This window comes from Nyctereutes procyonoides, unplaced genomic scaffold (genome assembly GCF_905146905.1).
Source record: "Nyctereutes procyonoides isolate TBG_1078 unplaced genomic scaffold, NYPRO_anot_genome, whole genome shotgun sequence".
Taxonomy (NCBI): domain Eukaryota; kingdom Metazoa; phylum Chordata; class Mammalia; order Carnivora; family Canidae; genus Nyctereutes; species Nyctereutes procyonoides.
In genome coordinates this window covers 37354760-37377479 of record NW_026575131.1, presented here as the reverse complement: position 1 = coordinate 37377479, position 22720 = coordinate 37354760, and the positions used below count along the sequence as shown (strand labels likewise).

General features: G+C 44.6%; 2 protein-coding genes and 1 long non-coding RNA gene across 27 annotated transcripts in view; 2 read left to right on the top strand and 1 right to left on the bottom strand.

The window, feature by feature from the left end:
• Positions 1 to 2502: 2502 nt before the first annotated feature.
• Positions 2503 to 6324, top strand: LOC129521692 (ubiquinol-cytochrome-c reductase complex assembly factor 5). The gene is made up of 2 exons (XM_055343412.1): positions 2503 to 2819; positions 6220 to 6324. The coding sequence occupies exons 1-2, from the start codon at positions 2669 to 2671 to the stop codon at positions 6309 to 6311; spliced, it is 243 nt and encodes an 80-aa protein (XP_055199387.1). The 5' UTR covers positions 2503 to 2668; the 3' UTR covers positions 6312 to 6324.
• A 2966-nt stretch (positions 6325 to 9290) lies between these two features.
• PBRM1 (polybromo 1) overlaps positions 9291 to 22720 on the bottom strand; it is a 115811-nt gene continuing 102381 nt past the window's right edge. For 12 of the 25 annotated variants that reach the window (XM_055343385.1, XM_055343386.1, XM_055343387.1 and 9 more), the window contains 5 exons: positions 21300 to 21464; positions 17775 to 17930; positions 14618 to 14688; positions 14287 to 14503; positions 9291 to 12127 (listed from right to left, as the gene is read on the bottom strand). In XM_055343385.1, the coding sequence (XP_055199360.1) occupies positions 11955 to 12127; positions 14287 to 14503; positions 14618 to 14688; positions 17775 to 17930; positions 21300 to 21464 (782 nt within the window). In that variant the 3' untranslated portion in view covers positions 9291 to 11954. The remainder of the gene's footprint in view (positions 12128 to 14286; positions 14504 to 14617; positions 14689 to 17774; positions 17931 to 21299; positions 21465 to 22720) is intronic. The other 13 variants (XM_055343404.1, XM_055343408.1, XM_055343403.1 and 10 more) reach the window with 3 other exon arrangements.
• LOC129521693 (uncharacterized) lies at positions 14695 to 17765 on the top strand. The gene is made up of 3 exons (XR_008666851.1): positions 14695 to 14850; positions 15046 to 16123; positions 17260 to 17765. It is a non-coding gene; the product is annotated as an uncharacterized LOC129521693 (long non-coding RNA).

Sequence of the window (22720 nt, the reverse complement as noted above, 5' to 3'; positions counted from 1 at the left end):
CCGCGCCGCCCGCCGCCCGTCGGCCCGTCCGCCGCCCTCCGACTGCGGCCCGCCACGGTGGCCGCGTGCTCCTCACGGCGGCCGGCCAATGGGCGCGGCGCGCGGAGCCCGGCCGGCCAATGGGCGCGCGCCTCGGCCCGGGGGGCGGGAGGTCGCGGGACGGGGCGGGGCGGGCGGGCCCCCGGGCCCCCTCCCGCGTCTCGGCGAGGCCCGGGAGCCCTCTGCGCCCCCCTTCGGTGGCCGCGGCGGCGATGGCCGCTCCTTGGGCTCCGCTCCGGGAGTTGGGGGGCCTAAGAACGGCCGCCTCTTTGGGGCTGCGGACGGCCGGGGCGCGGGGAGGGGAGGGCCGGGCGCGGCGGGTGCCCCTGGACCCCCCCGGCCCGGCCCCGGCCCCGGCCCCGGCCCCGGCCCTCTGCCTCGCCCTCGGCCCCCGGGTCCTCCTGCCCCCTCTCCGCCCTGGTCCTCCTGCCCTCGGCTCCGCCGCGGCGCCCCGCCGGGCCTGCGCCAGGGGTCCTGTCCCCCGCACAGCAGGGGCCGGCCGGAGTCACTCCAGCCGACCAAGAGCCCTTGCCGCGCGCCGCTCGCTGCCGGCCCTCGCCGGTGAGACCCTGGGCCCCGCAGCGACCTGCAGCACCGCTGACGCCCGCTGAGGCTGCCCCTCCTCGCTCCCTCCCTGGACCGTAGGGAGCGAGGGAGCCGGAGGACCGGGCGGCGCCCTGCAGGGCGTTGGGCCCGGGGTTACCTGCACCTGCCTGGTTCTGACCTCAGGAAATGGCCGCACCGAGCCCACTCTCAGCCCCGCCTTGAGATGCCCTGGCCCCTTCCAGCAGTGTGTCCAGACTTTCCATCGAAATGTTGCAGTCCTGCTTGCAAACACTCTCTACCTGTGTTTCTTCTCCTCATCTCTTTGCTGAGTCCACATGCGTACTAGGCCGGGATTAAGGGGTGGCTGACTTTAGCACCGGTGGGCCCAGCCGGTAGGGAGCTGGCTAGCTGGACACTTTTTTTGGGGTGCTCCTCTCGGTTTAAGCGTGTGTATATGAACATCCACTGCACCTTGGCTGACAACCTATGCAGCGGGTCAGATCCTGGGCAAGGTGCTGGGGCAGGATGCAGGGAGAAGGGTAGGCTCATGGAAGACCCAACTGACCTAGGAAGGCTTTGGGGACCTGTCCACAAGTAGGTCTCCTCACAGTGGGAGATGGGTGCCCCTCAGTGACAGGCTCCTAGAGCCACCAAGAGAAACTGGGGTGAACTCCAAGCCAGCGTGTGTGCACTGTGCATGAAGCTGGTTTGGGTGAGCCCCAGAAGGCAGGTGATCCATGAAGCAGCTCTGGCCTGGCCGATCAGGGCCAGACTGTGACCTTTGCCAGGGGCCAGGCTTGCTTGCTCTCTCTTCTTCAGCCTATTCTTGTATATTTTGTGTTTACATCACCAAACTTTTTTGTTGACTTTAAGTTTTCATTTGATGTTCTTAGATTGTGTAATAGCTGTCTCCTTTCTCAAAGATAGGCCCTGGTTGCTTTTTTTTTTTTTTTTTTTTTTTTTTTTTTTAGCCTTAGGTAATGAGGTGACAACCTTTATAACAAGCACAGGGACTCAGAGAGAGTGAAGGCTCTGGAGTCTGAGCTTTGCTTCCACTTGGCTCAATCTTTCAACTTTTCAGTTTCCCATCCATAAAAGGGAGTGATGTAGAGGGGAGTGTCCCTAGGTTCTAGAATACGTGTAAAGAGCTGGCACCCGATAACTGGTTATCACCACCATCATCATCCTATCTTAGCTAATGATAATTGATCAGTTACTGTGCTCCACGTATTGTGCTTTATTTGTATTACCTCTAAGTCCTCACAGCGTCAAAGAAAGGCCCCCGTTTTTGTCGAGCAAGGGAATGGTTTGACAAAGCCTGGGCTCTTGAGCCACTCCGCTCTTCTGTGATTATTGTGAATTAGGAGGTGATGCATTAAAAAGGACCTGCAAGTCCCTGCACAACGGTAAGTGCCCCATACAGGATAGCTTTTATTAATATCAGGGTTGTTTGTCACAGGGTGATTGCTTGGACTTTTGTTGTGACAATGATAAAGTTCAGCTTTCAGCAATGCCTATCAAATTCTGTTATTTTTAGAAGTCTAGTCACCCGTCACGGCCCCGAAATAAATGCAAAGCATTTGCATAACTGCATTTCAGAGTAAAGTGCGGGTCACGTTTCGTCCATCAGAGACGGTCACCACTTCCATCAGGCCTTTAAGAAAGATGGCGGTAGCAGAGTAGGGGGTGCCGCCGCCAACTCTGAGCGCGAGCTTGCAGGGGGGAGCCGGGGTGGGGCCGGGCCGACGCCACGTGGGAGGCCCCGCCCCCTCGGGCCGCCCCGCCTCCAGAGCCCAGGCGCCTGCGCCAGCTCTGCGGCCGTGTCCCGCCTTACGGAGCACGCGCCTCCGCCGCCTTCAGATTGGCAGGTCCGTGCGCCCCGCGGCACTCTGATTGGTGGAGCCGCCCAGGCTCGGGGTCGGGTCCCGGCGCTGGGCCGCTTCTGCTGCGCGCCTGCCTGGCGGGGGCCCGGGGTCGGGTCAGCGCCGCAACCAGGTCGCGGGACTCGGCTGTGGCCGGCAGCCCCCTCCGCTCCCGCTCCCGGACCCGCTGTGCCCCTTCCTCGCCACGCCCCGGGTCTGGCATGTTTTCCAGGGCCCAGGTGAGGCGGGTCCTGCAGCGGGTGCCCGGCAAGCAGCGGCTCGGCGTCTACAGGTTCCTGCCCTTCTTTTTTGTCCTGGGAGGAACGATGGAGTGGATCATGATTAAACTGCGCGTGGGCCAGGAAACCTTCTGTAAGTGGGGGTGCAGCAGCGTCTGTCTCATTTCAGGAAGGCAGGAGGCGGCTAGGGACCCGTTTTCCTGGGGGACGTTCTAAGGTTGCAGACCGCCCTTACTGTGGTCCGAAGGGGAAGGACGGTTCCGTCCGCGGCCCGTGTGTCTCGCAAGCGGGGCGAGAAAGGCATGCTGGCGTCCACGCTGAGACCTTCTCTGCGCTTTGGGGAGGGGGGTACGTGCTCCACGCAGGACGCTCTCGAGCCTGCCCTTCGTCCTTGCGGGCCGGTGACATTGGTCCTAAGGAACAGACTTGCTCACAGCACCTAAAAAGGAGTGGGATCCTGAAGACTCACGACAACTCCTGGTAATTGGCCAGCCTCTCCGGAGTCTTCAGTCCAAACCCTGGAGGGAGCCGGCCTGCCCGGCCTAATTACCCCTGTCTTTGCCGGGCAGAATCGATGGCACGAGGGCCCAGCACCGTGGAAAGAATGCCTGGCACTGCTTTGCAGAGCACTAGCCCTGGACAGGCTAGTTCCCCTTCTGGAAAGACTTTCCCACCCCCTAGGTCCTTTATGCTTTATCCTATCTAAAAACAAATACCACTTGTGAATTGCCAACCATTCTTAAAAAAATTTTTGTTTTAAATACTTTATTTATTAAAGATTTTTATTCATGAGATCCCCAACAGTTACTGTCCTTATGATAGGTCTCTGCCTTGTTCATTATATACTCTGATGGTTGCTCATTAAGTCCTGATGGGTGAACAAAAGGACTGAATATCTTGGGAAAGCACTAATGTAACAATGTTTTTTTTTTTTTAATTTTTATTTATTTATGATAGTCACACAGAGATAGAGAGAGAGAGGTAGAGACCTAGGCAGAGGGAGAAGCAGGCTCCATGCACCGGGAGCCCGACGTGGGATTTGATCCCGGGTCTCCAGGATCGTGCCCTGGGCCAAAGGCAGGTGCTAAACCGCTGCGCCGCCCAGGGATCCCCGTAACAATGTTTTTAAAATAAGCTGGCTGGGCACCTGGCAGGCTCAGTCACTGTACTGGAGCATGCAACTCTTGATCACAGGGTTGTAGGTTTCACCCCCATGTTGCATGTAGAGATTACTTAAAAATAAAATCTTAGGGACCCCTGGTTGGCTCAGTGGTTGAGCGCCTGCCTTTGGCTGAGAACATGATCCTGGAGTCCCGGGATAGAGTCATGCATCCGGCTCCCTACATGGAGCCTGCCTCTCCCTCTCTCTCTGTCTCTCTCATGAATAAATAAAATCTTAAAAAAAAAAAGACAGTTACTGTTAACTGTGATCTGTGCTGTGAGGGGAAGTGTGTGTGTGTGGAGCAATGGTAGACTCTAGTGGGGGTAATCTCAGTTGGATCAGATGGTGCAGGGAAGGCTTCCAGAAGTTACCATGTCAGGTGGGACCTGAAGATCCACTGAGGTCAGTCAGATGAGGGGAACATTAATGAAGTTGGAAGTGTCTCATGCTCGTGATGAAAGCAGGCATGGGGCCACAGTATGAATGTTTACTGTGAGGGGCTGAAAGCATAGTAAGGGATGAAGAAGTGGTTGGAAATGTGCCTGGGGAGGGCCACAGAGGACTGGAAAACCAAGGATGTACCCAAAGGATCAAAGGGTTTTAAACTGTGGTGAATTAATATAGGAGAATGGCTTGTGGAGAGGAGGCAAGAATACTTAGGCTGTGTGGTTATTCAGGTCTGAGATTGTAGCCTGGTTGGTAGGGACAGATGGGATGCCAAGAAGTGAGTGGAGTTGAGAGACACCTGGGAGGTGGTACTTATAGGGCCTGGTGATTGAGTGGACACCTGGGAGGTGGTACTTATAGGGCCTGGTGATTGGACTCAGGGATGAGGAGCGTAGGCTTCTGGTAGGACAGTTGGTGCAGCTGGGGGGATGGAAGGCCAACACTGGCAGGACAGTCCAAACTCCTTTTTGGATATAGTAAGGTGGAGATACACAGATCTCAAGCTCAGGAGGCAGATCTGGGCCACAAATCTGGGTTTGTGGGTCATTTGAAAGCAGATTGTGATGAAAATCAGAGCCCAATCCCAAGATTTTAAGGGTGACTGGGAGTGGCCAGAGAGTTGGGAGAAACCAGGAGGACTTATCACAGAAGACAGGAGAAGTTCAGGCAGGCTGACTATGCAAATGGGAGGTCAGCTCTTGGCTCTGCACTAGGGGAGTCTTGAAGATACAAAGATGCTGGTCAGGAAAGGGAAGTGGAGAGAGGCTGCAGATGCCTGGCTCTTGAGAAGGTAGGAGAGGTTAGGATCTGAGCAAGGCCATAGGAGTAGCCCTTGGAAGTTAGCTGGGAGAGTTCTTAACTGATGACTGATTTGTGTGAAGAAAGAGTTCATGGCCATCCTGAGGGTGGGTGAAGAAGGGTCAGGGTCATGTCTGAGGAAAAAGGATTGCCAGGCATCATCACATTGGGCCCAGTTAAATGCATCAAGTGGCCCCACAGTGCACAGTAAGCAGAGGGATGAAGAAGGAGGGCAGCTGGATTAATCTGTAGTTGGGGGTTTTGAAGGTGTGTCAAGAAGTTGATATTGATAAGAGGCAATTGCAGCTGGTTTGAGTTGGGAGAGAGAACAAGACGGGGCTGAGGGGGATTCAGGGGCCAAGTGCCTGGGGAAGAAGTTAAAGGAGATCCAAAGAATTGTTAGAAAGGTAGCAGAAGTTATGGTCACAGCAGGATGAATTTATTACTTCAGAGAACACTGCAAGTAGATGACAGAAGTTGACTGGAGAAGTCAAGGAGGTGAAGGGCGCTAGCACTTCCTCCCCATGGCAGGTGGTGTCACCTGGGAAGGCGGCACAGGACTGGTCAAGGAGCCTGGGCTAGATATCTGAGTTTTCAGTGACTGAAGGGGAGTAGAGAGCAGGTGCCCATGCAGAGAAGACTGTGGCAAATGGCATTAGCCCTGAAGGAAGAGGGTGGAGAATTAGCAGTGTGGAAAAGCTGCGGCTGACAAGGGAACTGACCTCACCTCTGAGTTCCTGAGTGTGGGAGAGGGAACAGCAGAGAGCTGCAGAGCAAAAAGTGCCTTTGAGGCACTTCAATTCAGGATGATTTCAGAGAAAAACAGACATTTGGGGGGGGGGGGCAGGGGGAAGGAAGTGAGGGAAGTCTTAAAACATTGCTAAGAAGTGTGCTAGGACATGATCCTATCTTTGAAGACACAGACTCTTACTATGCTACTAAAGTGTAGAACTGCATTAACATAGTCCTCATTTAACTCAAATTTGTTTTAAATGAAGTTTATTTTAGTGTTGAATTAAACAATGAAATTCAGAAACAGCTGACAGACCTAGACTTGGTTAACTTAGATCTGAGTACCTTAATTCCTGTTTCTGAAAAATCTAAGTAAAATTTTTATTTGACACAGATGATGTCTACCGTAGAAAAGCCTCAGAACGACAGTATCAGAGAAGGCTGGAAAATGCATCAGAGACTGAACTTCAGCCGTCAATAAAGTGAATATGAAATTTCACTACTGGTTTCAACTCCTTTGAAAATGTCCTTTTCAGATTTCTTGTTCTTACTCAGAACTGCCTTCACAAAGAATTTTTATAGTTTCCCTGTCTGCTTCAGTAGTTCCCCAGTCACTGATGGACAGCACTTAGAGAAAAATGATTTCCTCCTGAAACACACTTGCCCATTGAATCTATTCCATGAAATATTTCTTAAATAATTCAAGATCAATCAGGATGCATTTTAGTAGTCTGAATTGTCTGTGAAGTTTTTTGTTTTACACAACAAATTGATAACCTTATTTACTTTTTTGCAGAATTCAAATTTAATCATGGACATAAAAGTCAGGTCTCTATTATAAGATTATTTAAGCCAGGATAATTATGCAGATTACATTTCTTCCAGCTACCAATCTGTCAACATTTTGCTAGGGTGGTAGGAAATCCTGACCACCCATTACTCAGGTCAAATGCTCTTGTGAACAGAAATAGCTGTTTCCTTTGCTTGTTCCCCACTAACATACAAGGGCTGGACATCCATGAGGACCCCAGAGGGGACAGGCTTCACACCCGTCTGTGATGAAGATGTGCTTTCATCCAGCTGCTAAGGATAAAGACATTGCTTCTTCCCTAAGAAAGTGAACCTTCACACTCTAAAGCAAGCATAAAACCACCAGACTTCAGCTATAGCAGTCAGAGGTTCAGTCTACTGGGGACAGATTTTATAATCTAACCTGTAATAAATTTGGGTCAGCTGATAGAAAAAAAGCAAAGGCTTTATCCATTTTTCTTTTAATCCATGCTTGGTAACTACATCCAACACCTATTCAAAGAAGGGACATAATCTATATTTTAAAGAAGGCTAAGTTTCAAAATGGTTTCTAACAATTGCTCATGAATATATAGAGGCAGATGCTTAAGGCCACAGGGTATTCTCAAGTTAATGATCTCTGCCACAAACATATCTTCCCAAGTTTTTCTAGGTTTTTTTTTCTAATTTAAATTAGTCTGTTTATGTTAAAACCATTCAGTATAAATAGCGAGCCACTGACTACTCAGATCTCCTTAAAGCACTACCCACCCCAGCTCAGAGATGGCTTGAGTGTGGACATCAGTGATGATCACAGCACCAGGGAGAGGAAGGAAGTTCTGTGCACTTGTGTGGCCTAGAGAGTTCCTGGTGAACCTAAACTCATAGGCGTTTTAGTGGTTCGACTGCAGCATAAGGAATTGTAGGAAGTTATATGGCCTTATTCCATGTTTCCCTCACCCCAGTTTTAGAAGTTTAGTATTGATATATATAGAGAACATGGTAAAGTTGTAAATGCTAATAAAACATCAGCTAACTTCTGTGTCTTCTGTGGGTTCCTTCCCTGGCCACCTCCCTGCCTGTACCCCAGAGAGATCACAAGCTACAAATTCATGTTAACCTTTCTTAGACTTTTCCTTCTTTTTAAAATACATATTAGAGGGCTGATTTACTGAAGGACAACAAAACTTTGAAGGTGACGACTCACTTCAAGGCAAGGAGTTTGGCAAAGTAATTACTGCATTAAACTGAAGATACTTTCATCATATTAGTTTGGATGCTAGAGAGCAAGAATTGATCTTTTTAATGGAGGTGAAAGCTTTTTAACTTTGCCACCAAACAAATTTTAACCCTCCTACTACAGAATATGACTCGACTTAGACACGGGAACTATGAAGGTAACTTAATGCAAAGAACAATGCTCTTACATGCTGATTATAAAACCTTAGTGCCCCCTAGTGTGAACTACAAGGCAAAACCTTTAATAACCCGTATTTTAAAAAGTGTACTTCTAGAATGACAAAAATTGAATTAGCATTTATTGCTTGAAATCTATTTCCACTGTGGTGTTGAGAATGTGGTAAAGAATGTGGGCTTTGGAGCTTCACTTTTTCATCTGAACTAATGGGGAAAGTTAACTTAGGTACGTAGTAAATACTCCATAAAAGAGGGCTATCTTGATCTAATGGTCCTAATTCTGGGGGTCTTGCCTAAATCTCAGATACTCTAACACATTAATCTCTCTTCCTCTCTTTTTGTAAGTCTGAATTTTTCACACTAAGTTACCTTTCTTTAAAAAAAACCAAAACATTTGGATCATGGCATTTTCCAAAGCAATTCCTCTCCTAGAAAAGCAGTAGTCTCAGTTCTTAGTCTTTACACATGTGCATTAAATTTGGAATTTCTTGTGGCATTGAGATCTTGTAGGTTACACATAAATGTGACATCTATTCTGGGTGTGGTCTTAATTTGTTCAGTTTTGAAGTTTCACTCAGCTGATCTAGCACACTTCCAAACTAAAAAGGAACAGTAACACTAAGCAGTATTTGCTCACAATGTTCAGTGAGAATGTTTAACTATTCATCAATGATTATTCAAAATACGCTCATGAGCACAGATGGCAGTACAGCCCTAAACACGTAGGGGAACAGAGCCACAGGGATTTGCAAAGTGATATTAGAGGAAAACGGTTGATTTTACCAACACTTCTATCAAACGTGTGGTCATGTTTTAAGAGCTTAGAAGCATGTTAAAGACATACCCAGGCTACTGGTCGCTTCTGGCCACAGAAAGCTGACTGTTTGAAATGGCTTGCACTGTTTTATGATACAAGGCATGCTTTCCTTACCTTAACCATCGGTAACTCTACAATTTTAACTTTAACCTGTATTTCTGCCCATGATGATATGTTAGGAATTCCCTGCCCGCCTGCCCAAGAGGCTTGGCGTGGGGCATGTCAAACTGCAGTGTGACTACATTCAGCCTGTGTTAATGCAGCCTGAGACCTGAACCAGGATCTGGTCACTGACTTTTGCCTCCATCTGAGGAGTTTTGTTCCCTTAAACTGGCAGCTGTATTCCTGTCAGCATGGAATCAAGGCATGCAAGCATTGAAACCTGCTTGAAACTAACATCTGACATAAACTTTAACAGAACAACCAAACCTGGTTAATCCAAATCACTTTGCAAACTCCATTTTTATTTGGATTAAAAAGCTTTAAATGAACAAACATATGATACATACATGTTATAAGACTGGTTACCACTTAAACCTCCTTTGATACAGAAATTAGAATAAACCAAGTTTTAGGTCTGAAAATGTTCAAGCTCAGAAGTCAACAACACCAGTTTGAGATTTCACACAAAGAAGCATCCCCTTTCAGTTCTTCCTCATAGGAGGACAAGGGTGGGTTCAAAAACAAGCAGTTCAAGGCCTTTCAAATCAGTTGGCTGACATACTATTTTAAACCTAGAGGTTTTCCCCAAATAAACAAAATTCTTTGCCACATGAACTTCTATTTTGAAAACATTTAGGCCATTATACTTTCTAAGCCATATCACTAGTTCCTAAAATACATGGAAAAAAAAAAAAGATGTATATAGTTCACTTGTACTTTCTTAAGTCAGGACTTTAAAAAAATTTTTTTTTTGGCTTATCTTTTTTGGAAGATGGCTGACCTCAAATCTTATATCCTAAATATTAACTGATATTCCCCAAGTTAATATACAGAAAGACATGATTCTAAAATAAATACATAGATTTTTTTTTTTTTTAAACTTAATTAGGGCCTGCCTACTGGCCCTCTGGCCCGGCTCTGCACTGCCTGAGGGAAGCCCCTGGCTGGATCTATGGTTTCTACAGCACCTCTAGACAATGGGAAGGAGCCTGGAGGAGGAGTGCCCTGGCTTCTAATGCCCCACCTAGCCCACAGTGAAGAGTTTTTAAAGGCTTCCCAAAGAAGTCTCATCCAGACCTTAAAAAGGGAAATAAAATGGGTGCATGAAATAAATAAATAACTTAACCAAAATTAGATTTCAGATTCTTTGGTGTAATTCAAGAATGTCTAGAAATAAAAACAATCTGATTGTATTATACAGTCCATGATGATTCAATGGCCCAAATAACTAGGAACTGAAGATTTCTTTATCTGATTCAGTTTAACAATAAGGTACTGACATACTACTGTAATACATTTTTTAAAATTCAGAATTATTTAAAATACTTGATGCAAACTGAGATCCAGTGGTTGACTATAGGCAATTAAGTTACAAGGGCCTCCTGTATTTAAAGTATTTAGATACAAGAGACTTTCTTCAATTCTACAAGCTTTTGCCCCCATGATTAAGAATGGCAATCAAATATCCAGGTATTGATTCATACCAGATTAAAGGAAAAAAGTATCCTGGGAGAGTCACTCAATTTACAAACAGCAAGGGAAGCTCCACCAAAATGGCAACCATCTTGTTAGAAAAAAACAGGTTTCAAAAACCTCAAGTGGAATCCAGGTGTGATGCTTTTCTACCTGTCTATGTATCATACACTGCCTCCAGATGCTTATGGGATCAAATAAGAGAGACAGGGTCAACCCCAAGTATCTGGGATCCATACTGGTCTTTTAAAGTGAGTATTTTCTTAAATTATAATTCCTTTCTCCTGAAATTCAAAAGCACAAGTTAAATTCAAAATTCATTTTAGAAAGCCTTAAATTTCTGGTTGAGAATTACAACGCTGAAACTTAGAAGAAAAAAAATGCCACATCTGGTGAGGAAATAAAGATACGAAAACACGTTTGCATATGGAGACAATCTACCTTTTACAATATGCTTCTGACACAGCTTATATCTGGTTATGCACTCCCTTCCCTATGCCAGGTTAGGTGTTAGGTTTAAAAAATAAATCACTTCCATGCACACCTCAATGCTTTCTTCAAGGTGAACTTCAGTATTTCTCAATGTAAGAGATTTAAAATTTTAAATCATCTAACAAGTATAGGCATAAATTGTGAATTCAATATAAATAGATCAAAAGTACCCTTAAACTTACCTGCCAAGACTAAGTATAATTCAGGGTTGTGCACATGTTCTGCAAAAATAGCTGACACCACAGATAACTAACAACAGCACAAGAAACAGTGCTCTCCCCTTCAGGTGTCCGCGAGATGCACCAGCTGCAGAAGGATGCACAGCACTGACTTCAGATTTCTGGAGCAAGTCTCTGAGTTACTAGAGCAAATGTGCCATGTCTGTCAAACATCTATAACCTAAAATAACCACCTTTCACTTCACCTGTAAGAAACAGCTTTTGCTGAAGTGGATTCAGATTCTCAGGCACATGAAGCAGACACCAGTGCACTCCCTTCTGTAAGATGTAAACTAGGACCAACTTCACATTTCATCGTCAACTTAAACTAATCTGTAAACTCTCGTGCATGTGTATATATTTTTTTTTCATTTTGTTTGTTCTTTTATAAAAAACAAAACCCAAAACCAAAACCAAAAACCCCAAGCCAAGACAAAACCTTTGATGGTTTCAGTTCCATGGCAACAAGTAAAAAGATAAAACTCCAAGTCTACATATACAACCAATTATGAAACTGGTTTTAAACGAAGGAAACATATGCAAAAAAATCTCTGTGTATTTGATAAAGTCAACTTAATATAACAAAAACAAATTGAAATAGCTTATTAAAAGTGTCCTTATATAAAAATGGCCTTGTGATGTACAGTAAAATGCAATAAAAATTATCATCCTTTGTTCCTCCCCACCCACCCCCAGTAACTAAAATGGCTACTGTTCCACAAAACTCTTTATGCTTCTATAAAAGAAACGTAATTGATGTGATTAAAGGTTTTCTAGATTGTATGCTTGGCGAATGTTGAGGGTGTCACGGAGCATCAAATCCCGAAGGCGCCAGAGAGCATCTGCCATGGTGGTATGGGCCCCTTTACTTTTCAGCCAGTGAGAGGGGAGGCGGCTCTCCTGTTCTTTTGACAAATGGACATCGCGTCTTCGAGCTGAAAATTCAAATGCACGCAAAGAAAGAGAAGTAGGAATTTTAAGGTAATAGTTTTCCCCTCAGTCCTAAGGTCTATTTATTAAAGCATGTAACACTTATTATTTATTAAATATTATGAATTTTAACTCTGCAGAGTATTTCCAAGCAAATGTCTTCTATCATTTTATTAGGCACCTTGGTTTTTTTTTTTTAAGATTTTATTTATTTATTCATGAGAGACACACAGAGAGAGAGATAGAGAGAGAGAGAGAGAGAGAGAGAGAGAGAGAGAGAGGCAGAGACACAGGCAGAGGGAGAAGCAGGCTCCACGCAAGGAGCCCAATGTGGGATTTGATCCCGGGTCTCTAGGATCACACCCTGGGTGCTAAACCGCTGAGCCACCAGGGCTGCCCAGCATCTTGTTTTTTTTTTTTTTTTTTTTTTAAATGCACTTAGGTATGAGGCTACCTAGCTAAGAATGTCTTGTTTTATGCTTTGTATTTTCAAAGTTTTCTAATTGATAATAATGACTTCACAAAAGAGCTGCACAGTAGAACACAATTCTATGAATGGGAAATACAAGAGCTGCACAAACACTTAAAAGATCTGATCACCAATACTGTGCTCTGTAGGCAGCCCTGATAATGAATAATTTTTCTTCAGGGATGCCTGGGTGGCACAGTCGGTTAGGTGTCTGACTCTTGGTTTCAACTCAGGTTGTGATCTCAGGATTGTGGGATCAAGCTCCATTTCTCACTCAGTGTGGAGCCTGCTTCAGACTTTCTCTCCTTCTCCCTCTGCCCCTCCCCGTTGCACATTATCTCTCTAAAATAAATAAATAAATAAATCTTTAAAAAAATGTAATAATTTCTTCAGTGTTAACAAAAATTCCTAAAAAGGTAAATGTGAGGAAAGGGAAAACTACCTACTATTCTGAAAGAAATCAAACTATCAAATTTGGTTTAGAAATGAAGAATGAGAAGCACCTGGATGGCTCCGTTAGTTAAATAACCAACTCTTGATTTTATTTAGCTCAGATTATGATCTCAGGGTTGTGAGATCAAGCCCCCGCATCAAGCTCTGCACTCAGGCATTAACTAACTAACTAACTAACTTAAAAAAAAAAGAAGAAGAAATGAAGAATGTTGAATAGGAACTTGTACCTTTCTAAAAACCAGCAAGTTATTTTATTTTTATTTTATGGGGAGCGAAGAGGAGAGGGAGAATCTTAAGTGGGTTCCATGCTCAGTGTGAAGCCTGATGCAGGGTTCGATCTCAGGACTCTGAGATCATGACCTGAGCTGCAATCAAGAGTCAGACACTTAATTGACTGAGCCACCCAGCGCCCTAGGCAAGTTATTTTAGTATGTACTAAAAATACATTAAGTCCGGGAGCTAAATAAGTAACTCAATAGGTTAAGTGAAATATGTTTTCCAGTATTTTTTTCTTTTTTAAAAGTTAAACTATCAAGCACCTGGGTGGCTCAGTTGGTTAATGGTCTGTCTTCAACTCAGGTCATGATCCTGGGGTCGTTGGATCGGGCCCCATGTCAGGCTCCCTGCTCAGTGGGGAGCCTGCTTCTTCCCCTCCTCTCCACTTGTCACTATCACTGTCTCTCTCAAAAAAAAAAAAAAAAAAAAAAAAAAAAAAATCTAAAAGTTGAACTGGAAGACTTTTTAAAAAAGATTTGAGAGAGAGATAGAGATAGAGAGAACGCACATGCACGTGCACAAGTGGGGTGGAGCGGCGGAGGGAGAGGGAGCCTCCTAAGCAGGGATCCCAACCTGGCTTGATTCCAGGACCCCAAGATCATGAGCTGGGCTTAAGGCAGACATTTAACTGAGCCACCCAGGTGTCCCTGAACTGAAGGAATTTTTGATTTACCCAAATGAATCTATACTAATGCCCAAATGCCTAAAAAAATGTGAAAAAATACAGAATATACTTAAAAAGATAGCAGTGATGTTTATCACAAAACCAAGCTTAGAAATTCAGCAAAAACCGCACCATTTTCAGTGTGTGATGTCAATATACAAGAAAGCTCCAAATCCGTCTATTAAATACAGAATTTATTTTCCTTCTATAATAAAAGCGGCTATGCATCCCACAATGTAATATGCTAATATGCCAACAGCAGTGAGATTTCACAAAGGTTTGTTGAGAAGGACTCTCCTTACCTGCCAGGGTTTGGTCCCACTTGCTAATGCTGTTCGACTCAGCACTGAGTCCTTCAATGTATTTCAGGTAGGCTTCTGAGTGGAGAAGCCGTTGTGTCTTCGGTGGGGGAGCTACAAACATGGGCGTTGTTGGCTGCTGAATGACAGGGGGGCCGGCTGGATGTGGGCCAGGATACGGAGGTGGTGCCTGCTGCCCTGGAGGCCCCAAAACTCCTACCTAAAAGAGTGCAGAGCACATGGTGAGGGGAAAAAAATACTCTTGGCACATGCTCTGAGAAAGAGGATAACTTAAATTCTGTTGTATCCTAGAAAATCCAACTGAGAGGCTCACCTGCTGTCCATATGGACTTCCACCTGGTGCTGGAGTCCCTACCATAGGGGTCACTCCTTGGTTCATCACACCTATAATTCAGAATGCAACGGTACAGTTAGAGGCTCTGGGTTGAGAGGACTACTGAAAAACTACTGCTAAGAAATGCCACTTATAATGCAAACCTATGGATCTCTGCCCTTGAGTTTTGTGGATAGAAACCCTACGCACCCAAAACAGGATGCAGCCAATGGGTAAATTCACATTCTGTTGTTTTTTAGGTATTTTAAGTATAATGGTAGCATAACCTGTCAGATAGGCATTAGTTATTCATGGCTCAGAAATGCTTTGAACCTGGTGTAAATTCTAGCATTCCCCTAGGTCGCTGTAGTTGGAACACAACTATTATTTCCAAGGTATTTTTCTTCTGACAATACATTTTCCTGCAGCTGAAGCCCAGGTTTCATTCTGGCAATAATGGTACTGTGGTCGGCTCTGCAGCAGCAGTGTGCGAGGACAGCAGGGACACAAAGGAAGAGGCTGTGCAAGGGCACAGTTCAATGAGTTCTTGGAGGCTACAGGCGCATCCCTGCTGCCCTCTCACAGGTACCCAGCACCTCTGCTTCTAACTGGAGTCACTAATGCTGGCAGACAGGACACTTCCATCTGGTGAAAAGGGTCATGTGGAAGCAAATCAGCTTCACTGCTATCACTTCAAATGCAAAAATGACAAAGGGAAAGAGACTGCATGGTCCTACTATATTTGTAATCTGTGTCTGCTAATAATTTTGTAAACTTTCTTTGCTGATTTTTCACAATTTCTATCCCACAAGTACTAGGTGATAATGGTGATAAGTCCTAAATTTTGTGTCTGGGGCTATTTCAATCTCAGGACCGTCCACTCACTGAACAAATGCTGAAATAAGCAAGGGTCCTGGTTCATTAAAAACTAACAAACTTCAGCCAAAACCCTGGTGAGCTGCTGTTTAAACAAGTTCAGCTGGCTGCAAAGAAGGATCAAAAGGAGCTCCTTTCATATACTAGTTTCTCTGGATTCAAAATGTTGCTATTTTGGCCCAGGCAGAACCCCGTTCACTATTCTAAGATGCAGAATTGCTCAAGGCTACTTCTGGGAATTATTAGATATTTGTTAGAGAGAAAGTAGAAGCTTTCTGTCTACAAAGCAGGGATTTTTATATTCTAAGTACCCAGAAGTTTACTTGGATCACCATAGCAGGATCCTCATGATTATTTGTGACTGGTTTAAGAGGTTGCAGTGGGTAAGCCGCTGTTCCAGCAACATATTATTAACCCCTGTGCACCCTCCCTCTCCAGGACACTCACCCATCTCAGATCCCACAACACAGGGGGCCTCCCTGAGCTGCCTTTCTCAAATCTGCAGGGCACAAACAACTCAGCAATTTTGTTTCCTGTCTACAAATGTCATCCAAGAGGGTAGCCAGTGACAATGTGGGCTGAGTCACCAGAGGAGATCCCCAAGTCCTCCTCTCCTCAAAGCCTGAGCAGGTATGTATGTATGTATGTATGTATGTATGTATGTATGTACGTACGTGCACGCCTGCTTCCCCTCTTCCTGTTTACAAATACCATGCAAGGGGGCAGTCAGTGAGAATGCAGGCTGAGTCACCAGAGTTCTCTGAGTCTTATCCTCAAAGCCTAAGCAAACATGTGCATGTGTGCACACTAAGAGGGGTTTTTCCCTGTCTCAACTAAAATCAACTGTGTGTCTCCTTCAAATGCAATTTAGAACCTGGAGAAGAGGAAAGGGACATAGCTGAGCCCAAAACCCACCAAAAGGTATCTGCTACTTAGAGAGTACTGGCCTTAAATGTGGCTCTCAGTGAGTACCACATGCACCTAGAAGTCAACTCCAACCTGGTCTGAATCAGTCAGATACCCTATGTCAAGGTGAGAGGGCATGGAATTAAGGCCAATTCTACTTGCCACACGGGCATACCCATTTTATGACTGACTTTTGTTGCAAGAGCAACTCACAGGCCACTGTTTCTATAATGAAGCACCCACTTCCAGAAACATTTCTTCCTCCAGGTACATCTGGATCAAACATTTTTACATGGAGTTATAGCCATTCTCTAAGCAACACTCACAGGAGTGTAGCTGGAAGCGCTATGCCAAGCCACCTGGTTCATTCATCCTGCACATTGCTGAGTATACCTCTGAAACACTGTCTGGAACTCCATATAACCCAATACTGGTATAATAAGCAAACCTAACATTTCTACATTTTGTCATCTGGGCCAGGCCATTAGCTGGTATTCTGGATAATGGACCAAATATTATTGTAAGTTATCTTCTGGTCACATTCCCTCCAACTAGATTATAGCTAAAGCCCAGATCTTTTGCATATGATGCCAATTAACATGGTACCCTGTGATTTTTCTTTCACAATAGTATTTCAACTTACTAATTAAAAAGTAAATCTGTAGCTCTTCCTGAACTCCATTTACGAGTTTCCACAGGAAATAAATTCTGAACTTCTGTTGACAGATAAATCAGTGTTCTTAAGTCAGTAGGGTGGGCCTATGCTGCTCTTTAAAATGTTATGTCATGCTTCTAAGAGGACTCAAATACAGAAAATGTGTTCGTTGCAAATTTGTTCCCTTCCTTCTATTTGTTCCTAGAATGACTGACTGAAGGATTTCTTTGTCATCATCAGTGACTCCATAATCCCTTTAGAAGGGCTGTCTGAAAAGCAGGAGATGAAGCAGGGATTCTATACAGAAGACAATTAATTCTTCAATAAGAATTGAACCAGAGGAAGAAGTATACTCAGGACTAAAAATTCTTTTTATATGTGACTCAGAACTAGCAACTTGGTAAACTTCTTTCACTGATAGAGGGCATGACCTCTGGGCTGTATCTGGCTTCCTAGTCCATGTCAAATTGTCTGAGTGGTGTGAGAGTGTGCCTTCTGCCCTGTGGCCTGCTGAGGCTGGTCTTTGGTTATGTGTCCTGCGCTGTGGCTAGGCAGTTAAGTACCCGAGGGACAGGCCCTGTTCCTGACAGCCCTGGGATTCTCAGTGAGGAAAGGCCTGGCCACAGTGGGCAGCAGGTACCTCCTGGAACAACTGGCTGAGGGAAGAAAAAAGAGGATATGAAGATGAGATTAATGAGTGAATGAGGAGGAAGTTCTTACCCGGTGGTGGGATGCCCGGGAGGCCGGGCACACCTGGCGGAAGATGGTGGGGTGGAGGCCCCCCAGGGTGAAGTGGCTGCATGCTGCCCATGCTAACAAGGCCATCAACTGGGCCCTGCAAAGGTGGAAGGCCTGGCGGATAGCCACCCATCATGCCTTGAAGGACACAACAAATTTCAGACATGCATCATTAACATGCAACATGAGCTAAGTAATAGACAAATCCCCCCACATGCACTACCAATGAATAAAGCGCCCTTAGTACTGCATGATATAACTGGCAATTAGTGCAATTATTTTGTTGCAATAATGAACAAAATAAAGTTACAAAATATGAAATCCAACATCTGTGGATGAATTAGTACTTAGTATATTATTTGTAGTTATTTTCCCTGGGATAAATATGCTGCATGTTTTTAGTTAAATAATAATAAAGAGGAGTTCCAGTAACAGCCTTCCCAAGGTCATGATTATTGCAAGCTGTTCAAACAGAGTGACCAGTTCTGCGACTGCAGTTCTAATTGAACAAGAGAAACCCCATCACTCCACTCTGCCCACACTCATATGCCTATCATGGGTACACATGAGGGGAAACTGGAATGGAGGGAAATGAGGCGCACAGCCCTGATCACAAAGCATGGTTCTCCAGCTGGGGGCAGGGCAGTGGCAAGAGTTTCTCAAGGCTTCCTCCTCCCTTCTCGCCCCACCACTACTGGCAAAAATGGATCATGACTGGGCTTGAGCAGGGGAATAGAGAAGAGCCATCATAATGGATGATGTTTCATCTTTATATTTCAAAACATGTAAAATAAAGATAAAACGTACACCCTCCCAAACCAAACTAAGCCCAGGTCACTTGATACTTGGGCACACAGACCTCAGAAGGAATGGCTGGAGAATCAGGCTCTGCTGGCATGAGAAAATGCAATTGTCATTTCTGTCTCCAAGTTCACAAATGCCCTCACATAAACCTTCAGTTAACAGGGAACATTTTAAATGAAGTACAGAATTTCTGTGAACAGAGGCTTTTATTCCTTTATTTTCACAGTGCATCTTCACAACACAAAATATATTCTGCTGGCTAGGGAAGAGTTTCAAGAAACAAGTATTTTTGGCAAAAGGAGTGAAAGGAAGAAAATAATTTCAAAATGTCAAAAACTCACCTATCAAAAGATCTTTAAAGCCACACGACATTTTTTTTAAGCAAGAAAAACAACTTTTGGGATTTGAAATGATCGCAATAAAAAGAACATAAAGCTCCCCCCAAAATGCAATCACCTTTGGTCACAGCTTCTTGCACAAAGGGAGGCTTGAGGGACTCGTGCCAAAACTCATTTGTATAAAATACTCTTTGTAGAGGGACCTTGGGAAACAGTGGAAAACTCCAGATTCTAAGGATTTTACTCTTTGACTTTCCCTCAAGGATTATTTGAAAGGTATTTGTTTTTAAAAGATTATTTAGTCTTTTGAAGCTATAAAATTACAGAAAATTCTGAGATTGATTCAGCCTGCTTCATTAGTCATACCTAAGCTGACTGAAAAACTTACAATTACGCAAACCAATAAAACAAATTTTAAACAATACCTCTATACATGAAACAGGATGATGAGTTTCATTTTTAAAAAATGAGAGTTCAGAGAGTAAAAACTACATCTGAGCAGACACCATCATCTTAAACATAGGAGATCCGGAGCTATCAAACTGCCTTTTAACCACACCACCAGATACAGCTTTTAGGGATAAGTAGGTGGGAGCTGAAGAATGTTAGGAGGCTTTGCTTTCAATTACAAAAGCCCATCTGAACGCAGCCGTCACAGGCTGTGGTTGAAGAAATTATTAAGAACTGAAAGACATGACACTTGTCTTCATTAAACTGTACTTTGGCACTTATTATCCCAGTCACATGTGTTCAAATGAGCTTTAATGCTTGTAAGCAAAGCTGGTCTCAGACAGCAACAAGGCTAAGACTTAGGCCCTAAGTAATTGGTAAACCCGTGAAAATTTACCCTCTCAGCTGCAAAGTTCCCGCTGTGGACCAAAGACTGGTACCTATAGAGAATATTTGCTTGCCCTTCACTCCCGTGGCCCGGAATCTGGGCAGCACATGCTTAATAATGGAGCAGGGTCTTTCTAGAAGGGATCCCACCCCCCTCACCCATCAGAGTGCTATGATGTTATTCCCCAACAGGAAGCTAAAATGCTGCAGCTGCTGTGTTTTAATGCTTTTAGCTGTTTGAATTCATTTTGTTAATGTGTCCCCAGGCTTTTTTAGTCAAGGGCACAGTGCTACAATATCACATATCAGAACAAAACAGGATGTCAACGAGGGAATTCTAACTTTCAAAGTCCCCACGTTCAAGGCCTGATTTCTAAAACCCTCTGGAACCCCGTTAACCAAAATGGGCCATGGAATAGAGCAGGCGATTATGAGATTTGTTAGATCAACGTCAGTTACACTGAAAGTACTGAAAAGCCATGATTCAGATGTGCTCTGGCGAGTGCAACTGCTGAGTTCAGCGACAGTGCATTTGAGAACCTGCCATCACAAAAGGTAGGAGCGACAATGGAAAAGTTATCCTATGCTACTCTTCCTTAAAAAGCAAATACAAAAAAAAGCAAAAACAAAAACAGCATCCCAATGAGCCTGCCTTGAACAACACTGTCTTGGACTCCCTGCAAAAAGTGGTCAGACCACTTGCTTAAGAAAACACTCAGGTGGTTTGTATGGACCTCACCAAGCTTGGGGAGATCATGAAGGAGGGACCCGAGAAGTGGTCTGCAGGATTCTCACTGGTCAGACAAGGATATTCAATTCAAGAATAGCCAAATTTGCTATGGCCACCAGAACCAGAGACAACACACACAAGCAAACCACATTCATCATTTTCTTTTCTTTCTTTTTTTTTTTTTAATATGTGACTGGGATACTAACAGAAAATGCAGTTTAATGTAATTAAATAGAAAAGCATTACAGAGTGGGCACAATGAATTGAATAAGGACTTTGTATTCCACTTAGCAGTCATGCACATTAGTGACCAAGAAAGGATTTACAATTCATTGTCAAAAATCCTTTTAAATGGTCAGTCTCTTAAGGATGGCTGCAGCAGAACAAGGCAAACTGAATACTGGAATGAGACGGGAGAATCGGCATCACCTGAACGCTAGTTTTGTGTTTTCTCTTGGGAGTCCCTCCAGAACAGAATTCAGGGTCTGTTTATATTTTCTGCTATAGCGCTCTACAGCAAGAGCAGTCTGGGGTGGAGAATATCGCCAGACCATGCCCACAGCCAGGCTAGAGCTGCTCCCTACCAATTCCCAGGGTTGGGCCCAGGGCCCATTTCTGGGGCAGAGGGGAGGCATTGCCCATATGGGAGAGGCGATATAAGGACGACATGGACGACTTTAAACTTTGACTCTGCCATGAGAAAAGCCTAGAGACTGTGGCCTACTCCTCATTGGAGAAAAAAAAAAATGAAGGAATTTCTTAAAAGTGGAAAAAAATGGTCTTAGCTCCTGTTTTTACCTGCAACAGGTGTCAACTGCTGATTGAGCATCCCCATTGGTGTTGGTGGTGGCACCACCCCCATGAGAGCCCCCACAGGGGTGCCTGCTCGGGGAGAAGCACTCGGCTGCTGTTGCTGTGCTGCTCGCTCTCTCTCCTGCTGCTCAGCAACTTTAGCTGCCCGCTCTGTAAAGGCATTTCAGATTTTCAATTCTGTTTTTAACCCAGGAATTCAAAATACCATCCATTGCATTCAACAGGACTAGTAAAAACACAGGCAACAGTTCTGTCTCAACGGAAGGAACAGTAGATGACTAGTCTCAACACAGGAGGAGTCGGGCCGATTTCACTTGGTAACCTAGAGTCCAGCTTTCCTATCCCATCTTGAGAACTGGTCTGCAAAGATTTCAAGAATGTTAAGACTGCAACACACATTCAGAAAGCACAGGTTTTATTTAAACACGTCACCAGCGTAACCAACGTGGTTAATCTCACAAGGCACCCTGAAGATGAGAAGCGCTACCATTATTCTAGTATTAATAGCATTACAAATTACTTATAATTTCAACATGAAGCAATTCCATGGCCCATTATAATTTTTGGCACAATCGTTACTTACACTACTTTCCTGATTCCTTGCACCCAATTTTACTATGATTTGAGGACTCTCGTCATTAGTGTCATGGGGTTTAGCAGCTGAAGAAAATTAACTCTGTAAGGGAAAAGTAGCTTACTGTCTCCTCCACAAGGTTTTAGGGAGAATAAACACGACTTTCTACATCCTAATGAAGCCAAGAGGTCATGTTTAATAAACCCCAAGGGGAAAAAATATATGATATTCCAGGCTACAGTCATCCAAAGCAGGGAATATGTATACACATATGAAGCAATGGACAAGGTACTGACAGAACCAGGTTTCCTGACGCTGAGCAGTTCCATACGAACCATAAATCATCCTAAATCAGCAAAAGTTCCAAGAATTCACTCTTATTTCATCCAAAATGCAAAAGGAGCATTTGCTTGTGCCAGTTCTGGGCTGTGGAACACACCCTGCTACACCTCTCACTCCTTTGAGCTGCTCTGTCCTGCACCTCCGTAGCCAGTAGTCTCCAGAGATCACATTCTCAGGCTTTTGGGGAGCTAGCAGGCTGGACTCTTCCTAGAAAACTCTAGAAATGTGTATCCCCCAAACTCCCACAATACAGGGCTTATTTTGCTTCACCATTCATAAATAGGAAAGCCTCCTCACTCCTCACATGGGCAAACTGAGGCTAGGAGACAGGTAGTGACTTGTCCAAGGATACAGAGAGAACCAGAAACGTGGCCCTGACTCATGACAGCACATTCCACTGCCACACATTAACCCTCCGACATGGAATTCAAAAGACTACTGCTGGCTGATCTAAGGAGTGGAAAATAGTTCAAGATCACATGGCTTTAAA

Excerpts from the sequence above, each read along its gene's own strand:
- LOC129521692 (XM_055343412.1), top strand. The coding sequence starts at position 2,669 with ATGTTTTCCAGGGCCCAGGTGAGGCGGGTCCTGCAGCGGGTGCCCGGC. Across the intron at positions 2,820-6,219 it reads CGTGGGCCAGGAAACCTTCT|ATGATGTCTACCGTAGAAAA; the intron begins GTAAGTGGGGGT and ends TATTTGACACAG.